This window comes from Miscanthus floridulus, chromosome 10 (genome assembly GCF_019320115.1).
Source record: "Miscanthus floridulus cultivar M001 chromosome 10, ASM1932011v1, whole genome shotgun sequence".
Taxonomy (NCBI): domain Eukaryota; kingdom Viridiplantae; phylum Streptophyta; class Magnoliopsida; order Poales; family Poaceae; genus Miscanthus; species Miscanthus floridulus.
The window spans coordinates 39,478,961-39,499,412 of NC_089589.1; the positions used below are offsets into that span (position 1 = coordinate 39,478,961).

General features: G+C 43.4%; 1 protein-coding gene, 1 long non-coding RNA gene and 1 other non-coding gene across 4 annotated transcripts; 2 read left to right on the forward strand and 1 right to left on the reverse strand.

Moving 5' to 3' along the window:
- The first annotated feature begins 2,072 nt into the window (after window positions 1-2,072).
- On the forward strand, window positions 2,073-4,242 carry LOC136486279 (uncharacterized). Its single transcript, XR_010766756.1, has 3 exons — window positions 2,073-2,293; window positions 3,630-3,696; window positions 4,178-4,242. It is a non-coding gene; the product is annotated as an uncharacterized lncRNA (long non-coding RNA).
- A 3,921-nt stretch (window positions 4,243-8,163) lies between these two features.
- On the forward strand, window positions 8,164-10,022 carry LOC136484900 (uncharacterized). 2 transcript variants are annotated; one of them, XM_066481876.1, is made up of 5 exons: window positions 8,164-8,533; window positions 8,655-8,734; window positions 8,991-9,060; window positions 9,165-9,366; window positions 9,515-10,022. In XM_066481876.1, exons 1-4 carry the CDS (start codon window positions 8,330-8,332, stop codon window positions 9,189-9,191), a joined length of 381 nt encoding a protein of 126 aa, XP_066337973.1. In that variant the 5' UTR covers window positions 8,164-8,329; the 3' UTR covers window positions 9,192-9,366; window positions 9,515-10,022. The 2 variants fall into 2 exon arrangements, with proteins under 2 accessions (XP_066337973.1, XP_066337974.1); XM_066481877.1 differs by having other exon boundaries at window positions 9,165-9,250.
- A 2,642-nt stretch (window positions 10,023-12,664) lies between these two features.
- LOC136490490 (small nucleolar RNA Z107/R87) lies at window positions 12,665-12,771 on the reverse strand. Its single transcript, XR_010767768.1, has one exon. It is a non-coding gene; the product is annotated as a small nucleolar RNA Z107/R87 (small nucleolar RNA).
- Window positions 12,772-20,452: the final 7,681 nt, after the last annotated feature.

The following is a 20,452-nucleotide window of genomic DNA, read 5'->3' on the forward strand; positions in this document are numbered from 1 at the left end:
TATTTGCACATCCAAAATGAATCGATATTTAGGGGGAACGAAATTTGGGGGTGTTTGCTGCAGATTTGCCTCTCTTTTTTTTTGGCTATATCATCTGCTGCATGCAAGCCTTAGTTTTTGAGAAGTCCTATTTACAACCTTATCTGCATACGCTAGGATTTGTGTTGTCATATATTAATTTCCTTATTTTATGATGCTAAAACATAGATTATGCAAAAAAACAAAACATGTGTTGTTATATATTCATCTGCATACGGTAGGGTTTGTATTGTTATGCATAACAAAATTATGTTGAATATAAATAGAAACTCTACCAGGCTAGCACAAGTTCCATGTGTTCCAAAAGACCGGTGCTTGTGTGCCAACCTGCTACAATTTTTATGTATATTTAGCCTACTTAAATATCGAACGTAATTTATGATTGCATCGTTTGCTTCGGTTACGCTTTGGCCTAGAAATTTCATAGTTGTTGGTGAGTTGAGTGCGAAACAAAGTAAAATTCCCACGCCCAGTTTTATGCTACGCAAGTAAAATTTCCATGTCCAGTTTTATGGTCTATAACTAATCTTCGGTGTTCATTGCTACTTTCATGTCCAACTGCTACTTTCAGGTCCTCCCCATGCCATGTAGTGTCTGTTCCTTGCTACTTTCATGTTCAATTGTTTGCGTCCTGTTACCTGGTTGGGTTCTAAGATCTTGTCTCCTTTTTCTCTCCCTTGATTTTGCATTAAACCCTTCCTTCTCTCTGATTTTATTTTACCTCCAGATTGACAGTTCATGTTGTTTGTGTTTGGAGAAACCAGTTGGCGCATACCATGAACCTATGTTTGGTAAATTTGCCATCTATAGACGTGTATCGGTGCATGCTTTAAGACTTCATGTTGCACCTTTGGCCTCATCAGGAAGAAACAAGGAGATGCATTCTCCCTTTTACCTTCCCTTAGACTCCCTCTCCTCCCTGTGAGGATCTTGCCTCCCCCCTCCCCAAAAAAAACCCCTAGGAGGTCGTTGGCTCCTGCTGCTCTCTTGTTTCCAAAATTTAACCTGACAGACTATAGATGGCAACCATGCAGTTGTACTGGCCACATCGCACCCAAATAGTTTTACTGGCCCAGCTCAGGGACAACTCACCTTCGTCTTCCCTGGTTGGTCAACGTAGGTGCAGGTCCCACGTTATATGGTGACGGTTAATTGTTTCGTTCTATATGTTATTGACTGAGGTGTTGGGATTGTGCGATGATGAACTGTTTCTAGACTAAGGCAATGGAATTGTAAATGGTGTTTGGTTATTTCATCTTTCCATGAACCTTCCTGTTTGCATTGATTTTGTGATGGCAAGATCATTAGACCTTGCCAGTTCTCTTTTCCATTTGTTCTTCTGTTTTCATTGGCTGCTACTTATTTTCTATTCATTTCGGAGGACAGAGCCATTGCCAAGGATGTCTTTGCCTCATACAATTTGCTGGTTGTTCTATTACTGACCACACCCCATTGCCGATGATGTTTTTGTTCCTATCCATCTGTCTCCATTCATGCAAATACATAGGTGCAACACCATGTTGCTCTCCCTCCTAGTTTTATGGGGAAAAGAGGCTACATATTGCCCCTGCTGGTCGGTACAGTTTGCAGGTACGAACAATGTGCTTCCTATACGTTCCTATACATCCTGCCATGCAGCTTTACTGTGCTCAAGATGCTTCTTAAATTCTTGATATAGTGCCTTGCCAAGTTTCTCTTCTTTATTGGCCTTCATAGGTTCAGATCTACATATAAGGTTCCAGTCCGATCCTAATAAGGGCCATGATCAGATAACATATATGGTGTGCATCATACATGAATAAATCTTCTTTATTGTCTCCCTTGCAGTCTTGTTTATATGTCTCATCTTTATCCTGAAGAACTTTGTATTTCCGTTTCTAGAATGGAAATGGGGGCTTCCTCGAGTCATAATAAAATTTTCAGTTACCATACCAATTCATCTCTTTAATCAGAGGCGCGCAGTTGTATTCAGTGCAATCATAGCGCAGATGTAAATGGTGACCTTTCACAGTTAAGTTCTATTGAGTACCATATTTCCTATTTATGCTTTGGGGTTATTATTTCGTTTCCCTCAAATTAATTGGCTTTGGACAATGGATGATGTATATGTGCCATGAACAAAAGACTGGATCATCATTTTACTAATTATCGTTTTCTTCAAATTCAGTTCAATGATATTTGTTTGACTAGTTTTGGTACCTCAGACCTGTGACTCCCACAAGGAAGACATGATTTTGGGACTGCTAAAGTGGTGGTGAGCAATTCTTATTGTACCTCTTCCACCTATGTCGTATCAGTCTACTGTGTTTTCATGTTTAGCAAAACCCCTGTGGTTAGTAGTTTGCTGCTATATGTGTGTTTTTCCCTGTATGCAGGATACCCTTTATATCTATGTTTATTCCTTAGGAGCGTTGAGTTTTCTTGTTTACAAGAGTGCATGACAAAACAAATCTTTTCATTTTGGTGTGCTTTGCATGAATAATATGTTCAGATTGTTAAATTGATTTCCTAATGTCGTCCCCATATTAGCTAAAATTCTTTGTTATTGTTTCTTCGTCCCCTCTTCTGTTTCTGTGTACCATAGAAAATATATACTTGCCAGCATGTAGCTAATTATTTTTGCACCAGCTTTGGTTTCAAAGAATTGCTACAAACTATATCTCACTTCTTCTATGATACGGCCATGTACTCATCCCAAGGCAAGTTTCTTAGTCTATTTATGTACTTCATTCTTAGCCTGTTTATTTAGTATTTTAATACATACATTCTCTATTTATGACTACTTGACAATGGCCGCCTTGGCTATAGAGAAATCATCTGCTTACATTTTATGTGTATAGAATGTTGTGTTGATGCCAAAGAGGTTTCGTGTGTCATCAAAGCACCTGCCTCTTCTTTTTTCTTCTCTTTGCGCCAAACTATTTTTTTGCGATCTTTTCAGTTTGCTAAGAAAAGAAAAAAGAGGGCTCTGCCTCTGCCTCGGATTTTATCGAGCGCAAAAAGATTGGAAGCAAGGATGTCAAACTGTCTCGGATTTTTAGTGTGGTTTTAAATAGCTCTCTCGGAGATGCTCCAATATATAACCAACCCCAACGATGACCTTCTATGATTCTCTAGGGGGTTTCATGAAGGATGTCAAACTGTCTCGGATTTTCCATGCTATGTTTACGGTCCTAACTTTTTGAGCCATACGTACCTTCATGAAATAACTAACATAGATTTCAAAGTTTTCTCTATATTGATGCTATTTTTTTTTGCTCCTACCTTGGACCTCGATCAAGGTTATGGTGTTTCCATTAATTTGTTTTAGGTTGTTGCAGATCTATCTTTTATCTTTCTTTTTTCCTTCCATGTTTTTGGTCCTGTTCCCCTGGGATCCTGGTCCATCTAGCTTCATGGGTTTCTTCGCCATTGCATTCTCCTGCAATCTGCTCCATCTATCTTGATAGTTTTCTTCGTCATTGCAATTTGTAACCATATGGTGTTTTCTCCGTTTTTTGCGTCTACTGCTCTTCTTTTCAAGTTTCTATCTCTTCAGCTGCTATTTCAGTTCCCATGTTCATTCATGTTTCGGTTTATTTGATTTCCAGTGCACATCACTATATGGCACAAGGAGTGCTTTGCCAAATCGAAGACGCAAAGGACTTAACTATGCATGTATTATACATTCTGTACCTCTTCCTTCCTTTGACTACTTTCTCCATACGTAGATTGAATGCCTCTGAGAAAAAACAGAATTAAACATCTTGAATAGTTATTGATGGGTAATGTGTTCAAAAGTAGCTACGGATAATTTAAGCTTGCTACTTTTAGCTGGCACGATTTCTTGTAGTAGATTGTAGGTTATATAGATTAGTCCTCTATACATGGATTGCCTGTGCAGTGCTTTCGGTACCAGCTAGGGCTGCCAAATTAGGTGATGATGTTGCATCTGCTACATAATATGGCCTATCATTTTCTTACGCCGTAGCAGCAACAAATCAATTCTTTCTTGAGTAAAGTCCATTGCTTATTTTGTTTAGCCACCTTGTGAGAATTGTGTATTCCTCGCGTGGTGCAAAATAAAACGAGTTGCTTATGTGCGCCTTCTGTGTGTACCTAATTGTCTTTTCTCCTCTTTCTATCCTGTACCCTGCAGGTCATAATGCTACGTTGAAGGGAAATGCAGCTAGCATACACATTTATATTGAAGATGAAAGGAAGGAAAGTTGCAATATATTTTCAGAAGACATCCGCGAAGCAATCCAGCAAAACTGTTCTCGTGTGTTTACCATCGGCAAAAGTAGAAACTTTCTTTTCCCATTTAGATACCTTTCTCGGTTGTATAATAGTTTAGCACAATATTAACTAAATATTCTTGACGTTGTCATTCAAGCCAACGTTCCAGCTTCTCTATATAACATATGTACATATCAGCTCGATGGATACACTTCCGCCTAACTTGCAACGCACGCAAAGGCGCGCGCAACATACTAGTATATACACACACAAAGCATTCATCGAGCCAATGGCGACACGAATGTGTTGAGCGTCCCCTCACAATGGTAGCCGCTCCTCGCCATCGCTGCAGCCTCGTCGTGGCGAGGGCTGCCTCCACCAAATGTAACGAGCACCAGCAAGAGCATGCTGCCATGGCTGCCGACGGAGCTCACGCCGGTGGGCGCCACCAAGCCAGGGTGTTGCTGGCCACCGCTGCTATCACTGGCTCATCAGTAGCCATCTGCCAATCCGTGAGAGCTACAGGTGTGACTACACTTAGTGGATATGTACAACACCAGATCTAATTTTGCAATTTCTAGATAAACACTTGCAACAAACGTCCGAAATAGCTGAAACATTTGTAACATACACTTGCAACATACGTCTTAAATACCTGAAACATGTGTGTATAGCCATTGCAACATATACAACATCTAGATCTACTTTTACAACATCAAGATGAACACTACTAGAAATGTGTTCATCAATGACGATTCAGTCGTGACGCTTACAAATTTCGTCACAGAACAAGCGCCTTCTATGACGAAATTTCTAGCTTCGTCATAAGTAACAAGTGACGGAGCTTTGGCACGAAGAATAATGACGAAAACAAAAGAATCGTCATAAAACAACAAAACTAAATCGTCATAGATCGTTTGGCTCGTGTACCACCTCGAGGACGTGGCGTCGTGGTCCCACCAGCAGGTCCCACCTCAAGGACGTGGCGATGTGGTCCTAGCGGGTCTCAGCCTGAGGACGTGGCAGCGAACAAGTGGGCAGCGTGGCCCACATGGTCCTTCCGCCTCCTTTTTTTTGCCAAAAAATAGCGCACGCAGGGAGATTCGAACCCGCGACCTGCTGCTAGACATGTTGGTGCATTACCGCTGGAGCACTCACCGTTTTGTGATAAAGACATGCATGTTTTTCTATTTGTAAACGTATAACATGATAATTGATGATTTTTTTTCCTAAAATTTTCTAAAATCATTCTCTATCAATGTATTTTGTTGGTTTTGTCAATATATACATATGAAAAGTTTGAGCAATTTAAATTTTGAATTTCAAAAAAATGCAACTTCAGACAATATTTTGGTTCCCCAAATTATTTCAGCTGAAAAAGTGATAAATACCAAAGTTGAATAACTCATCAAGATCTACAACTTTTGTATTGGTCATTTCTTCATATGACAAAGTGGTAACGACATTGTTCACAAATGTGACACATCTCATAAGGTTTTATAAACTATATGAGACATGTGTAAGATTAGTGAACAATGTGTGCTAATAATTTGTCAAATAAATAAATGACCAAAATAAAAGTTGTATATATTCATGAGTTGAACAACTTTGGTATTCATCGCTTTTTATGTTGAAATCAATTTGGGTCTAAAATTTTGGTTCGAACTTGTCGATTTTCAAAATTTCAAATTTGAAAGGTTCAAATTTTGTCAAATGACAAGATGACTAAAATAAAAGTTGTAGATATTAATGAGTTGAACAACTTTGGTATTCATCACTTTTTATGTTGAAATCATTTTGGGTCTCAAATTTTGGTTCGAACTTGTTGTTTTTCAAAAATTCCAATTTGAAAGGTTCAAATTTTGTCAAATGACAAGATGACTAAAATAAAAGTTGTAGATATTAATGAGTTAAACAACTTTGGTATTCATCACTTTTTATGTTGAAATCATTTTGGGTCTCAAATTTTGGTTCGAACTTGTCATTTTTTAAAATTTCAAATTTGAAAGGTTCAAATTTTGTCAAATGACAAGATGAGCAAAATAAAAATTGTAGATCTTGATGAGTTGAACAACTTCTGTATTCATCACTTTTGCATATGAAATCATTAAGGGTTTGAAAATTTGGTTTGAACTCGTCAAATTTCAAAATTTAAAATGTGTAAAACATTGTCACATCCAAGTTTGATCAAACTTAAATGCTGAAGCATGATTTTAGAAATTTTTAGGAAAAAAACCATTACATTTGGAGTTAGTATGAGGGAGGACAATTAGTTACAAAGTTTACCCACAGATTAAAAAGAGAAATCACACTGTTCTATATGATCCTTACATGATCTTAGTGAACAGTGTGATTTCTTTTTTTAATCTGTGGGTCAACTTTGTAACTAGTTTTTTCTTCCTCATACTAACTCCCAATCTGATGATTTTTTTCCTAAAATTTTCTAAAATCATTCTCTATCAATGTATTTTGTTGGTTTTGTCAATATATACATATGAAAAGTTTGAGCAATTTAAATTTTGAATTTCAAAAAAATGCAACTTCAGACAATATTTTGGTTCCCCAAATGATTTCAGCTGAAAAAATGATAAATACCAAAGTTGAATAACTCATCAAGATCTACAACTTTTGTATTGGTTATTTCTTCATATGACAAAGTGGTAACGACATTGTTCACAAATGTGACACATCTCATAAGGTTTTATAAACTATACGTGACATGTGTAAGATTAGTGAACAATGTGTGCTAAGAATTTGTCAAATGAAGAAATGACCAAAATAAAAGTTGTATATATTCATGAGTTGAACAACTTTGGTATTCATCGCTTTTTATGTTGAAATCAATTTGGGTCTCAAATTTTGGTTCAAACTTGTTGTTTTTCAAAATTTCAAATTTTAAAGGTTCAAATTTTGTCAAATGACTAGATGACTAAAATAAAAGTTGTAGATATTAATGAGTTGAACAACTTTTGTATTCATCGCTTTTTATGTTGAAATCAATTTGGGTCTCAAATTTTGGTTCGAACTTGTTGTTTTTCAAAATTTCAAATTTGAAAGGTTCAAATTTTGTCGAATGACAAGATGACTAAAATGAAAGTTGTAGATATTAATGAGTTGAACAACTTTGGTATTCATCACTTTTTATGTTGAAATCATTTTGGGTCTCAAATTTTGGTTCGAACTTGTTGTTTTTCAAAAATTTGAAAGGTTCAAATTTTGTCAAATGACAAGATGACTAAAATAAAAGTTGTAGATATTAATGAGTTGAACAACTTTGGTATTCATCACTTTTTATGTTGAAATCATTTTGGGTCTCAAATTTTGGTTCGAACTTGTCATTTTTTAAAATTTCAAATTTAAAAGGTTTAAATTTTGTCAAATGACAAGATGACCAAAATAAAAATTGTAGATCTTGATTAGTTGAACAACTTCTGTATTCATCACTTTTGCATATGAAATCATTTAGGGTTTGAATTTTTTTTAAACTTATCAAATTTCAAATTTCAAATTTTAAAATGTGTAAAACATTGTAACGTCCAAGTTTGATCAAACTTAAATGCTGGACACGACGAACGCGCGCAAAGCTGACCCGGTTCAGCCAGATCGCAGCGGACACGACGAGGACTGCACATCGAGCCAGGTCGGTTTACTTACCCGCGGTCTCTCGCGTAGGGGCCCACCGGCCCGCCAACTGCGCGGCCCCACCTGGCAGCGTCGTGGGATCCCCACCCTCCGCGTGTGGGTCGGGCGCGAGGCACCGACCCGAGAAGGGCGGCACGGACCGGAGTGACGCGAGCCAGGCTGAGGGCGTGCGTGCGAGTCAGTTCGGTTGTGCGGCTCGGCCCGGGCCTTTTGCCTTTCCAGCCGTGTTCCATTCCCTCTTCCCTCCCCTTTCCTTCATCTCCACCTCCTCCACCCAACTCCTCGCCGCGCGCCGCCGAGTAGGGTTTGCAAGCCCCGAAGCAGCCCGCGTACCGCACCTCCCCCACTACCTCGCTCCATCCACCCACGCCGGCCTCTCGCAGTGTCTATCATCTTACCACCGCTCCCTCTTCCCGGCTCCAGCGGCCCGATGCTGTGCCGCGCCAGCACGGGAGGCCCGACGCGGGCAAACCCTAACGGCGCAGCCCGGGCGTGGGCGCGCGCGATGAAGGCCGGGTCAACCTCTAGCGGCCCAGCCCAGGCGCAGGCGTCCCGGCAGCCGGCGCGCGCGACCTCCAGGAGCCGGCGACCCTGCCACCGGCGCGCGCGATGCCTCCGATGCGACCAGATGCAGGTATTGTTTACCTTAGATGGAGTTATGGTCTACAGTTCCCCTCAAGTTGTACATTCTTCTTCAGATTTTCCTCTCGCTTTTCTCGTCCTATTAATCTTCTTATGCCTGCCTGGTTTCTCAGGGTATGACCATGATAAAATTTCTCACAGATGGGGTATTGATTAGAGAAATGATGGAAGATCCTCTTCTTACCAAGTATAGGTACGCCCATAAGATTGAATCCCAAATAGTTTACCTGTCTCTTTGTCATTATTACTCAACCATGTTTGATCCAGTAGTAGAAATGACTTTCTTTTATTCCATATAAGTATATATTGGTACTGGCTAATTCATAATGGAGTAAACTCCTTTTATCTTGGGTGAAAATCCATTAATAACTATCTAATTTGTTGCCTTGGAGGGTTCCATACCAATTCCCTTAACCCACACATTGATGCATGCTCTTCTATTCTATTAGTGTAATTATGGTGGACGAAGCTCATGAAAGATCCATCTCAACCGACATGTTGCTGGGTCTCTTGAAAAAGGTTAATATCTCTTTAATATCAGAGTTGGCTTTCTCTTAATGTTCTTGTTTGTGAATAGTATTTAAATTCCCTGCAATGCCTGTATCTTTACATGGATAAATCAGATTCAACGTCGTCGGCCCGAGTTGTGACTTATTATCTCCTCTGCAACAATTGAAGCAAGATCAATGTCATCCTTCTTCAACATTAGGTCTACCCCTATCAAGAAGTTTCATTTCTTCCTGGCTGCATGTTATATTGTTATTATCTTTTGCCTATAGCCTTGCCAAGTGAAAAGGCGCATTGCCTATCAAGAAGTTCAGATAGGTAGGCATGGTTTCCTGATTCCATTTTACAGTGTTTTTAGTTTCCGAAGTAATACATGGAACTACAATCTTTCATATTATTTCACTGTTAGTTCTCTGGTCAATCGAATAGCATTGCTTTGTCTTCACTTGAAGATTTTTTTCTGCAGGAACCACTAGGGGATATCTTGGTATTCTTAACTGGTCAGGATGACATAGAAGCTGCTGTTAAGTTGCTGAATGAAGAAATTCAACCCCTTTGAAGAAATCCAAGCAGAAATGTTATAATCCGGTACTTCTCATTTCTGTTTCTATGACAAATAGTCCACTATTTCTTTGCAACTTGACTTTAGCACTGCATTCTGCCAGTCATTGGTATAGCTCTACTTTCTGTTCCCTTGTCTTAGAATATTTAAAGTGAACATTCTAATGCCAACTGGTGCAATCACCTTCAGATTCCAACTTGTCTGTGCCCATTTACTTTGTATGCAAGCATGAGAATTCTTGGATTTTGAATCCTGTAATAAATATCTGTGAAGGCATTCATCGTGACTAGTTTCAGGCCCCTCTCTTGTTTGCTAGAATCTGGTGCTGTTAATAAATACGTCAATGCTTCACCTTTCAATAGGAGTTGTATACATTTTAAGCACATCAACGTGTAAGAGTAGCTAGGATCAACCGACTCTCAAAAGGGTAAAATTCTTCTCATATCTGAAAAAGCTATTTTTCATGCACCTTTGGGTTAATCATTCGAAACACTTGATGACTTGCAATATACATCTGAAACATTTGAAACATATGCTTGCAACATGCTTATATAGCCATTGCGATATATGCAACATCAAGATCTTGCAACATCTAGATGAAACATTTGAAACATAAGTCTGAAACACCAGAAACACTTGAAACATGGCATCGCCGGCTGCCACGGCCTCCCTGGTGGGAAACTGCGGTAGCCAGTAAGCTCGGGTTAGGGGGGCATCGAGAACAACGACCCAACGTACACCTAGATGTAGGTGCAGGCCTCCCTAGATGTAGGCTTGCGGAAATCTCTAGGGGCATGAAAATATCAGTACCTAACACATTAATTTAGCCATGAACTTTAACGATCTGAAACGATTGAAACTGTGTTTCATAATTGAGAGGATCTTTTAAAAAGCGTTACACGTCCGACGCGCGCCGAATAAAAATTTGGGTCACCCGTTAGCTGTCACATAAGAAAAAAACTAATACTATTAGCTACTTTCTCCATCACAAATTATAAGTCATTCCAATTTTCTTAGAGAGTCAAATCATCTCAACTTTGATCAAATTTATATAATAAAATAGTAACATTTATGATACCAAATAATTATCATTAGACTCTTCGTTAATTACATTTTCATACTCTACTTATTTGATTTTCATAAATCTTTGTAATTTTTTTATAATTTTGGTCAAACTTAAAATGCTTTTACTCTCAAAAAAATTAAAACGACTTATAATTTGGGACGGAGGGAGCACGGAGTAGTATTTATATCAGTTACACGTAACAAAAGTTGTCACCCACCTCGTATTTGGTATTATTTTGTTTGTTTGAAAAGTTACACCAAAGATTACACATTTCCCTTTGATCACAATATGCTTGTGCCCGGACGTCCGATCCGGGCGCTAGCGTCCGGACAGTGCCCGCACAGGGAGCGAGCGAGTGCCTAGCGCGTCGGGCTCTCGAGCGAGCACACCAGTCGTGGGCTCGCGCCGCCCCGAAAGTCGCCTGAGCCGCCAGCTGCTTCCCACATGAATCTCATGTGCAACACCTGATCGACTTTTGAAAACATCCGAATGTAACAATTGCAACATACAAGAGAAGACAGATGAAATAACTGAAACAAGCATCTGAAACACTTGCGAAAACGTCTAGAAAATATTTGAAAACCATTACAAACATATGCAACCAGATAAAATACTTGCAAACATACGTATAAAATACCTGAAAACACTTGAAACATATGCTTGCAACATGCATGTATATGCAACATCTATATCCACTTTTGCAATGGCCAGATAAACACTTGCAACATACGTCTTGAACAAATGAAACATTTAAAACATCCACTTGAAACATACATGTATAGCCATTACAATATGTGCAACATCCCGATCTACTTTTGCAATATCGATATACAACACTTGCAACATACCTCTGAAACATCTAAAACATATTCTTGCAACATGCGGTTTTCACCCTTCTTATTTTGTACGACGCAACACAGAGCGGGCGAACGGCCGATTTCGAAAATCTGCATCCTGGCCACCGTCATCGTAGCCGTTGCTGGGCGAGTCACCCCTATCCGATCTCGTATGCGTCAGTGCTGGAGACCGTCACCGAGGGAGGTAGCGGACCTAGCGCCATGGAGAGAGAGGGGGCATGCCAATTGGTCGCCTCTCCTAGCGCGAGCTGCAGCCAGAGAGGGACGGAAGCGGGCGGGGGCGCGATGAAGAATGGAAACCACACACATCAGTTGACGAGCACGGTGGAGAGGGAAGAAGCCGCGCGGCGGCGCTCAAGGGTGGTGGGGAGGAAGGATAAAGGCAGGCGGGTGGCCGGGCGCAGTGAAGAACGCCGCGCCGGAGGGCTTGCCGTGGACCATGCCTTGGCGGCGAGGAGAACTAGAAGAGTGGAGAGTATGATTTGATCTTGTTTCTAGAGTGGATTGGCTAAACTATTCTCGGTTAAGCGAGCGCAGTGGAATGTTGGGCTGTTCAGTTTGGCGTCGCAGTCCACCAACCGAGGCGTCCGAAAGATCATACGCCCGAGCCTAAGCATTTCCGTATAAAAAAAAATTACACAGTAAAGCTTGGTACGGTGCCGTACACACGTCTCTGTATATCACGTACTTAAAAAAACACACCTTATATCATGTTCCAAAAGGTTACCATCATATTATGTACCATACAACGAAGGCAATGTTAGGCATCGAAACTGTTTATCCTAGAACACATGTATCATCAGAAGACACAACTTATCTGTTCATTGTCAGGAATTTTAGAAATAGCATGACAACAAACGTAGGTAGGAAGAGGATAAACATCACCTCTTCCAGGCTTGTGTGAAATAGTCGGGTTTCTTATTAGCCAGAAGATTGCCCAAGGATACAGTACTTGACTTGCATTTATAGCGAGCCCAAAGTAGTTTGCCCTGGTCGCAAACAAAAAGAAAAGTAGAAACTTTCTCTTAATGAAAAACATACCTCGTGGTACGGTCAAGAAAAAGGAAAAGCAGAAAAACAATGACATTTACAGAGAGAAACAAATAAACCAGCACACGAAAAGAGAATTCAGGTGGCTTTGTCCCGTGGGATAGTCTGTGTAGAGATCCATGCCCAATGTAAATAGACAAGTAATCTGGTTTGCTGAGCTTGAATATTCCCCATTCATGACAACCATCACTCTCAAATAGTCAAATTTGATTAACTTAACAGCTAGTCCATGACAAATATCAACAGATTCAGCCAATATTTCATTTATAGCTCAAGTAACCGGTCAGCAACCACACACCAGACACCAGTTACCCAACAACAAACTTTTAGCTCAGTAATGAAAACAGCGAATGAGTTTGGACTGTTAAAGATTAACTTCATCTTATGAGGTAGGTACATGGAAGATTCAGGTACATCCGTAGTACAAGCGAATGGGCTTGATTGCTAACACCAAGAACATAGATATATATCTAACACACATACTATAGCTAGGTGCATTGTTCAGATGTATCTTTATCACAGAAATAATAACAGTAATCCTAGTAGAATAGAAGAACACGATTGACAAGAACGTGAAACCTGAAAAATGTCACAACAGAAACAGCAGTGAACTGAAGAGGTAGACTGTCCAAACACCACAGCTGTACAAATGGAACACCCTGCCTGAACTCGAGAAACACCATGACAGCTGAACGAATCTATCCTCCAACCATGCTTGTCAGTTCTGTTGTGAGCTGTTCAATTGAGAAACCAACGGCAGATAAGGCAGCAATGCATCTCCCCTAGATAGGACATCACACACCCACAGATGAACAGGGCCTCAGCAAGGAGGAATCCCATCCAGGCCCAGAGTTCTGCTCGCGGGCCGCGAGCAGAGGAAAACCACCCGCAGCTAGAGCTCACGCCTGGAAAAAATGGAGAGCAGGAGAGGTCGACCTCGGCGCGGGAGCAGGAGAGGTCGATCTGTGATGTTGGGAGGGAGACGATGGTACGGTGGGAGTGGCTGGAGGGCTCTGGCTGGTTCTTCTTGCGGGGAAAGTGGCATCCTGTTGTCCGATGCAAACGACGGGTGGACAAAAATGAAGATGGTGAGGTTGAGGATAAGAAACGTGCCTGCCGACTCGTGAGTCATGATTCTCTGGCTTTTCTGAACACCGTTTGGCTTTTCCCGTGAGTGATCTACTCATGTTTTTACTCCGACGACTCCTCCGAATCAACTTCTTTCCCAACAATCCGGTGTGTTTTCTACTCATACTCTTTCTGTGCCTAAAATAATGCAATTCTGGAGCAGTATCGTAGGTTAGGAGGTGTTTAAGACTGTTCCACAAGCTCTGCTAGTGGCGGATCCAGGATTTCATACATCGGATACGGATCTAAGCTATGCAATTCGTTAATGATATAATATGAGGGCTGGATGACGATAAAATAATTATGTATATGGATTTAAGGATACAATTCATCAATGATACAAAGATACGCCCTATATCACGTTCTTAAAAAAACACACCTTATATCATGTTCCAAAAGGTTACCATCATATTATGTACCATACAACGAAGGCAATGTTAGGCATCGAAACTGTTTATCCTAGAACACATGTATCATCAGAAGACACTGAACTTATCTGTTCATTGTCAGGAATTTTAGAAATAGCATGACAACAAACGTACGTAGGAAGAGGATAAAAATCACCTCTTCCAGGCTTGTGTGAAATGGTCAGGTTTCTTATTAGCCAGAGGATTGCCCAAGGATACAGTACTTGACTTGCATTTATAGCGAGCCCAAAGTAGTTTGCCCTGGTCGCAACAATATTCCTTGCAATGAAAAAGACATTGAAACAAAAAGAAAAGTAGAAACTTCCTCTTAATGAAAAGAGTTAAATACACTGACGGTCCTTAAACTTGTGACCCTGTGCCACTTAGGTCCACGAACTCTCAAAACCAATATATGGCTCCCTGAACTTGTTAAGTCGTGCACTGCAGGTCTATACCCCTTCGCGAGGTGCTTACTAGAATAATTTTTTTGCAAAAACCACCCTGCATAGTTATCGTCTACCTCTAGTCATCCTTGCTCAGGCTGTGCGCGCTGCGAGGGATGATGAAGCTGCAAGCGCTGCTGAGGGGCCAGCTGGTGCGGCAGCCGACCAACCTGATGCCCCGGCGAATGCAGGCGCTCGTCTAGGGCTCATGCTGAGGAGAACGACGTCAGGATCGTGGAGGTGGACGACGGCCCGCCGAGGGCCGGCACGCCACGCAGTGGCAACTGCTGCCACTACTCAGACGTTGGTGCTGCCGAGCCACATGCAGGCGAAGTCCGAGCTGTGCCACAATGTCTCACCGATGCCGTCGTCACTGACGGACGCGAGCGTGCGGACGCTGAGTAGCCGGTTTGACGACGCGTCCTTCACCTCCGCGTCCGAGCCGATGCCGATGCCAAGCTGGCGCAAGACATGGCGCGCGGACCTACCGTTCTTGATAAGGACATGACACCCATGCATACGACCATGTTTGGTGCATGGTATGGAGGGTTAGGAGGCCAGCAAGGGTGTCCAAGTCAAGAAGGAGGCCCGAGGCTAATTCGGTTCGAGTTCCCGAGGTGGAGGCCCAAAGCAACTCAAGTTCGAGTCTGCCTCGGTCTCCAGGACCAGTCTGCCTTAAATTGGTCACCCAGGACGCATCCGGACTCCGTTTTCGATGATCCACATATGGTTGGAAAGCTAATTTGATAAGGAAGCCAATCCAACTGGTCTCACATCAAAAGCTCTTCGAAATCAACTGGAATTGTCGAAACAAGTCAGCGTCCAGAATCTTTCCAGGTGTTGTGTCACTATATTTGGTCCAATGGGCCGTGTATCGTCTTTGAGCCCGTTAGGGGGGTGCGTCCAGGGTAGGCGACGACCCTAAAACCTTTATAATCATATACCGCCGTCGTCGTTAGGTTTTGGGTTTTGCTTAGATTATTCTATCAAGAACAGCTTCGTCGTTCATCGGTTTGTGAGACCCCAACTTCGAGAGTTTAATCATTCATTTGCGATTTGGTTGTGTTCTTTCTTGTTCTTGCTTGTGTTCTTCGTTGCGCAGGCAGGGATTAGCCTTCTTGGTGAGGTCAACCTGGTCCGTGACTTGGTTGATAACCAGAGGAGCTGTGGTGCTAAGATTGCAGGGTTCGATCTTTCGATCTGAAGCCGGATCGGTGTGTTATTCTCCGCCACAACGATAGTTACCTCTATCTGACGGAAGATCGGGATCCTTGTCCCCATTAGTTCTTCCTGAGCTACGTGGCCAACATGGCAACATGGAGTCGTCTCGCACGGAGGGCGGCCGCGTGGCGCAGCAGCAGCTGCCACTACTCGATGTCAACGACGTCGAGCTGCAAGGAGAGACAAAGACCGAGCTGTGCCACAATGTCTCGTCGACACCATCGTCGCTGACGAATGCAAGGCTGACGGACACGAGCACGCTGACACTGAGCGGCCGGTTCGACGACGCGTCCTTCACCACCTCCGTCAGTCTTGGCGAGTGAGAGTCTGAATTGGTCCTGGGATCGGTCCTTTACAATTTACATCAAGGAGAAGGGCAAAAGGCAGATGTTTGTCACGATAGTCACCGCCGTCGGTGAGGCGATCATGAACCACAGGGCGTGGTTGCCAGACAAGACCGCCAATGTCAATGGCGTGTACCATCTCCTCAAGGACTGCAAGCTCGCTGTCCCCACGAACAAGCTGAGGTACTTCACTCACTCACGTCCCAACATACAACAAGCAGAAGCAACGTTTCAAGGATATACGTGGTATGACGAGGCGAACACATTGGCGTTTGAGCTTCGTTCGTTCAGGCTCTTGAACAAGGCATGCTTGCTCCGTGGCACCAAGGAGGACGCTGTGGCAGAACCGCCTAATCTAATGCCTCTCAGGAGTGCTGGTCTTCCATTAGACACTAAGCACCTAAGGGAGAACGCTAAATTACTCGGTTCCGTTGGACACACCCCAGGGGAGAACTCGAAAATCCACATTTTTCATCAGGATCACAAATGAGAGAATAAAACTTACATCATTCTTAACTATTTCTTACATCACTTTTAATACAACATCAGAGTACAATATTTATTATTATAACAGCGAAATGTAATCATATTATCAGAGTTATGAACAATTTCATGTAACAGCGAAATATAAACATGTGATCAGAATTACAGCGGAAATAATTATCTATTCATGGCATGATGAAGCATTGAAAAATAAATTAAGACAACAGATTATAAACTTTCATTTATAAAAATATTTAGTGAGAGTTATAAATAGAGACTACGATCGTAGCGTAAGGAAATCCTCTCTGAGCCCACTAGGAGGAATCCACACACAAGGTCAGCTCTAGCCTCCACCTGTCACCTGCAACAGGGGGAATAAAACCCTGAGTACTCAATTGTACTCAGCAAGACTTACCCAACAGGAGGAAAGAAAAGACTCCAAGGATATGCATGGCTTTCTGGCTTGTGGGTTTATTGCATTTGCAGAAAGCATTACTAAGCGTGCGTCCTTATGTTTGATTTTTATTAATAGCCGCATTAGTTCATTATCTAACCATTCAACACCTGTACTACTTTCAAGCATGTGGTAAGCACTCAGAATTTCTTTTTTCTATATTTCCTCTTTTAGTTCTTACTATAGTGCTAGAGGTAAGACAAGTCGTGCCGACTCGATGGTGATTCACGAACCAATGTCCCCAACTGGGTACCCCAAAAACACATGCCCCGCTTGTACCCCAGGCACAAGCAAGACTAACCCATCACCCTCCTGTCCTGGGTGTCCAGGTCCCAATCCAAACTGGGACTCTAAGCCCCCGCCACTGAGTTCCGAACTCAGTGCAGTGCAAGGACCTCCTAAACCAAAAACCACCCTGACAGTCAGTCCGAAAAAGAGCCGAATCCACAACAAGAGAGCAACAAGCCTTCCAAGCGTCCATACATAAGTATGTGCTCGGGATAATAAATCTGTGACTTGCCGAGCGTCTTATGCAACGGCCGGTCCTTAACCGACACAGACAGGGAAAGCAGTGTAACCAAGCTATGTCCCGCATCCATGGCGACATAACCTCTTACACCCACCAATACCCAAACCATATCCCTGCTCGGTCACCATTTTTCCTTTCCACTATTTATATTTTCCAAGTGATAATAATACAGTAATATATTTCCTATCTTTCACGAGTGACAGCCATCACTCGACTTCTACCGGAGTCAGCATAGCAATCTACACAATCCTGTCATACTAGTAAGACTCATAGGATAAAGATAGATATATGCAAGTGGGTTTCATTCAACTCCTGAAACTTAATGCACAAATATAATTTAAACTGTAGAAAGTAGGGGTTATGCACCGAGGCTTGCCTGGGTAAGATATATTAAAAAGTTAGTATCTGCATCTTCATATCATCCACCCTCAACTGAATAGAAAGCTCATTGCATCATCTCCTAGAGAGAATACCATTACACCATCTCTAGATTCCCAATCATCCTTCAATTGATCCGTTGTTCCATCATCGTACCTATATGATATGCATTGATGTAAATGCATAGATGTAATTAATCGACTGCAATCATGACTCGTGAAATATGATTTACACCTCTCAAGTTAACGAGCTAGATCTAACGATGACCGTACTTATCTACGTATCCATGTTGTCGAATAAGGTGTTATTTTCCAACAAATATTTTAGTTATACAAACCCAAGTTGTTTCTTTATTTCATTCTATCGATTTAATCATTATTCGAAATAGGGCATCATTATCTATCTAGCAAACCAATTATTCTAGAACTACAAAAATTACGGTGAGTACCTAATATTGCTAGGAGCCTACTGTAGAAATTTCAGATCCAACACTATTACCAATTTATAACAACAATTCCTACAAGTTATCTTTTTACAATATTAAGTACCCTAAGTTAATTATATAGCTTCCAAGAATATTATCAAACTATGTGAACAAAATATACTAACAGGTTGATCATGATTTTAGGAGACTAACAAAATTGGTTTCGCATTTTTATGATTTTTCTACACTTTATTTTCAATTTTCGAAGAGCACTGATTTAACAAAACAATGAAAAACAACACAATAGATACAGGCCGGAACGGACTAGCTTGGCCCATAGGCGCGTGCTGGCGTGCGTGGTCTAGCCGTGGAAGCGGCGCACGGCCGGCACAGCGCGCGGGCGAGCGCGGCCAGAGGCCTAGGCGGGGGCGCGCTCGGCCCATCGCGGGGACAGGCGCGAGCGGCCTAGTGCGACACGGCCCACAGGCGCGTGCGTGGCCCAGGTAGCAGGGGCGACAGCAAATTTGCGAAACGGCCCCTAGACTATCTTAAATTTACCCCGCAGTACTCTAGACATTAGTCAACACTTTTAACATGAGTCACGTATTTTGCACCGAGAACCCCGTATTAGTTTGTATTCGCTCTATCTCACCTTCTCACCTTCTCAAAGCAGAGCGTTGAGCAGAGCTACCGGCCGACGGCGGCGGCAACGGCGCTGTGGGGCCATGGAAGGCACAGCGGCGATGGAGGCAGTGCATAGGGGTAGCGAGGATCGTGGTGCGGGCGGGCACTGCGGGACGGGCACCGAGGAGCCATGGGTCTAGCACGGGACCGGGGGCGCGGCACGGTGGGGCACCGTAGGCACAGGCGCGCATGCGCGAGGGGAAGGGAACCGGCGAGGAGAGCGGCCGCAGGTGCTGCCGGAGGCCGCCTAGAGCAGCGGGCCGTGGGCGTGATGGCTCGGGAGGAGCAGCGCAGAGGTGCAGAGCCAGGTGCGGACCCGATGAGAGGAAGGAGAGCGGTGGCACGGGCATGCCGAGCACGACGGCTCCAGCGTAGACAGCACGGGAGGTCGGCAAGGTGCTGCGCCACGACATGGCGGATGGAGGTGAAACGGAGAGAGGATGCGCAGCACGCTGCGGGACAGCGGCTGGTCACGGTCTGTCCGGACGCTCTGTAGTGGCGAGGAGCAAGGAAGGAAGTCGCGCGCGGGCTTGGCAGGCAGAGCTACGCGCGGCTCCAGTGAACGGGCCGAGGAGCAACAGGCCCAGCGTAGGGCTGGAGGCACGTGCATAGGAAAAGCCGGCACCGGCGCGGATGGCCCTGGCGTGGGTGCGGCACAAAGGGAAGGGAAGAGGAGGGGCGCTGGTTGCGTGGGTGCGCCTATGCACGCGAGGAGGGGAAAAGGGAAAGGCCACGGTGGCCCAGTGAAGGAGTCACGCTGACGGTGGGGCACAAGGGCTGCTGCGGGTGAGAGGCGTGGGTCAGCGGGGAGGATGAGCAGGAGCTAGGACTGCTACTTCCAGCACGAGACCAAGGAGCTTCGCGCGCGCTCACGAAGAGGAAGAGGAGGGCAGCGCTGAGGAAACTATAGGACGCTCGAGAAGCAGCGTCGACCTTGGCAGTTAGAGGAAGTAGAGAGGGATGGAGAGGCAGGACTGACTCAGCCTAACTTGTCATGGCGTGACGTGACATAGCCGGCAGGACACATCGGTTGGCATGGACAAGACCGAGGCTGCAGAGACAAGCAAGCAGGCAAGGAAAAGACCGAGGCCGCAAAAAAATAGAGGAAGGGGAGCAGCGCGAGGCTCGGCAGTAAGTCAAGCAAAGTAGGCAGAGATGATGCGACGAAGCGGACAGATGGACGGTGGCGCTTAGCGGGGACATGGGCACGATAGAGCCCGTGCTCCAATTAAAAATTTCAGACATGACGCAAATGATGCAGAGAGGACCGGGACATAGGTAAACGGACGTGCCGGGGTGCAAAGCCACGATGAGAATGAGACGGTGAATAATTGCCATGCGACGAGTACGCTATACGCCAGGAAAAATAAATGA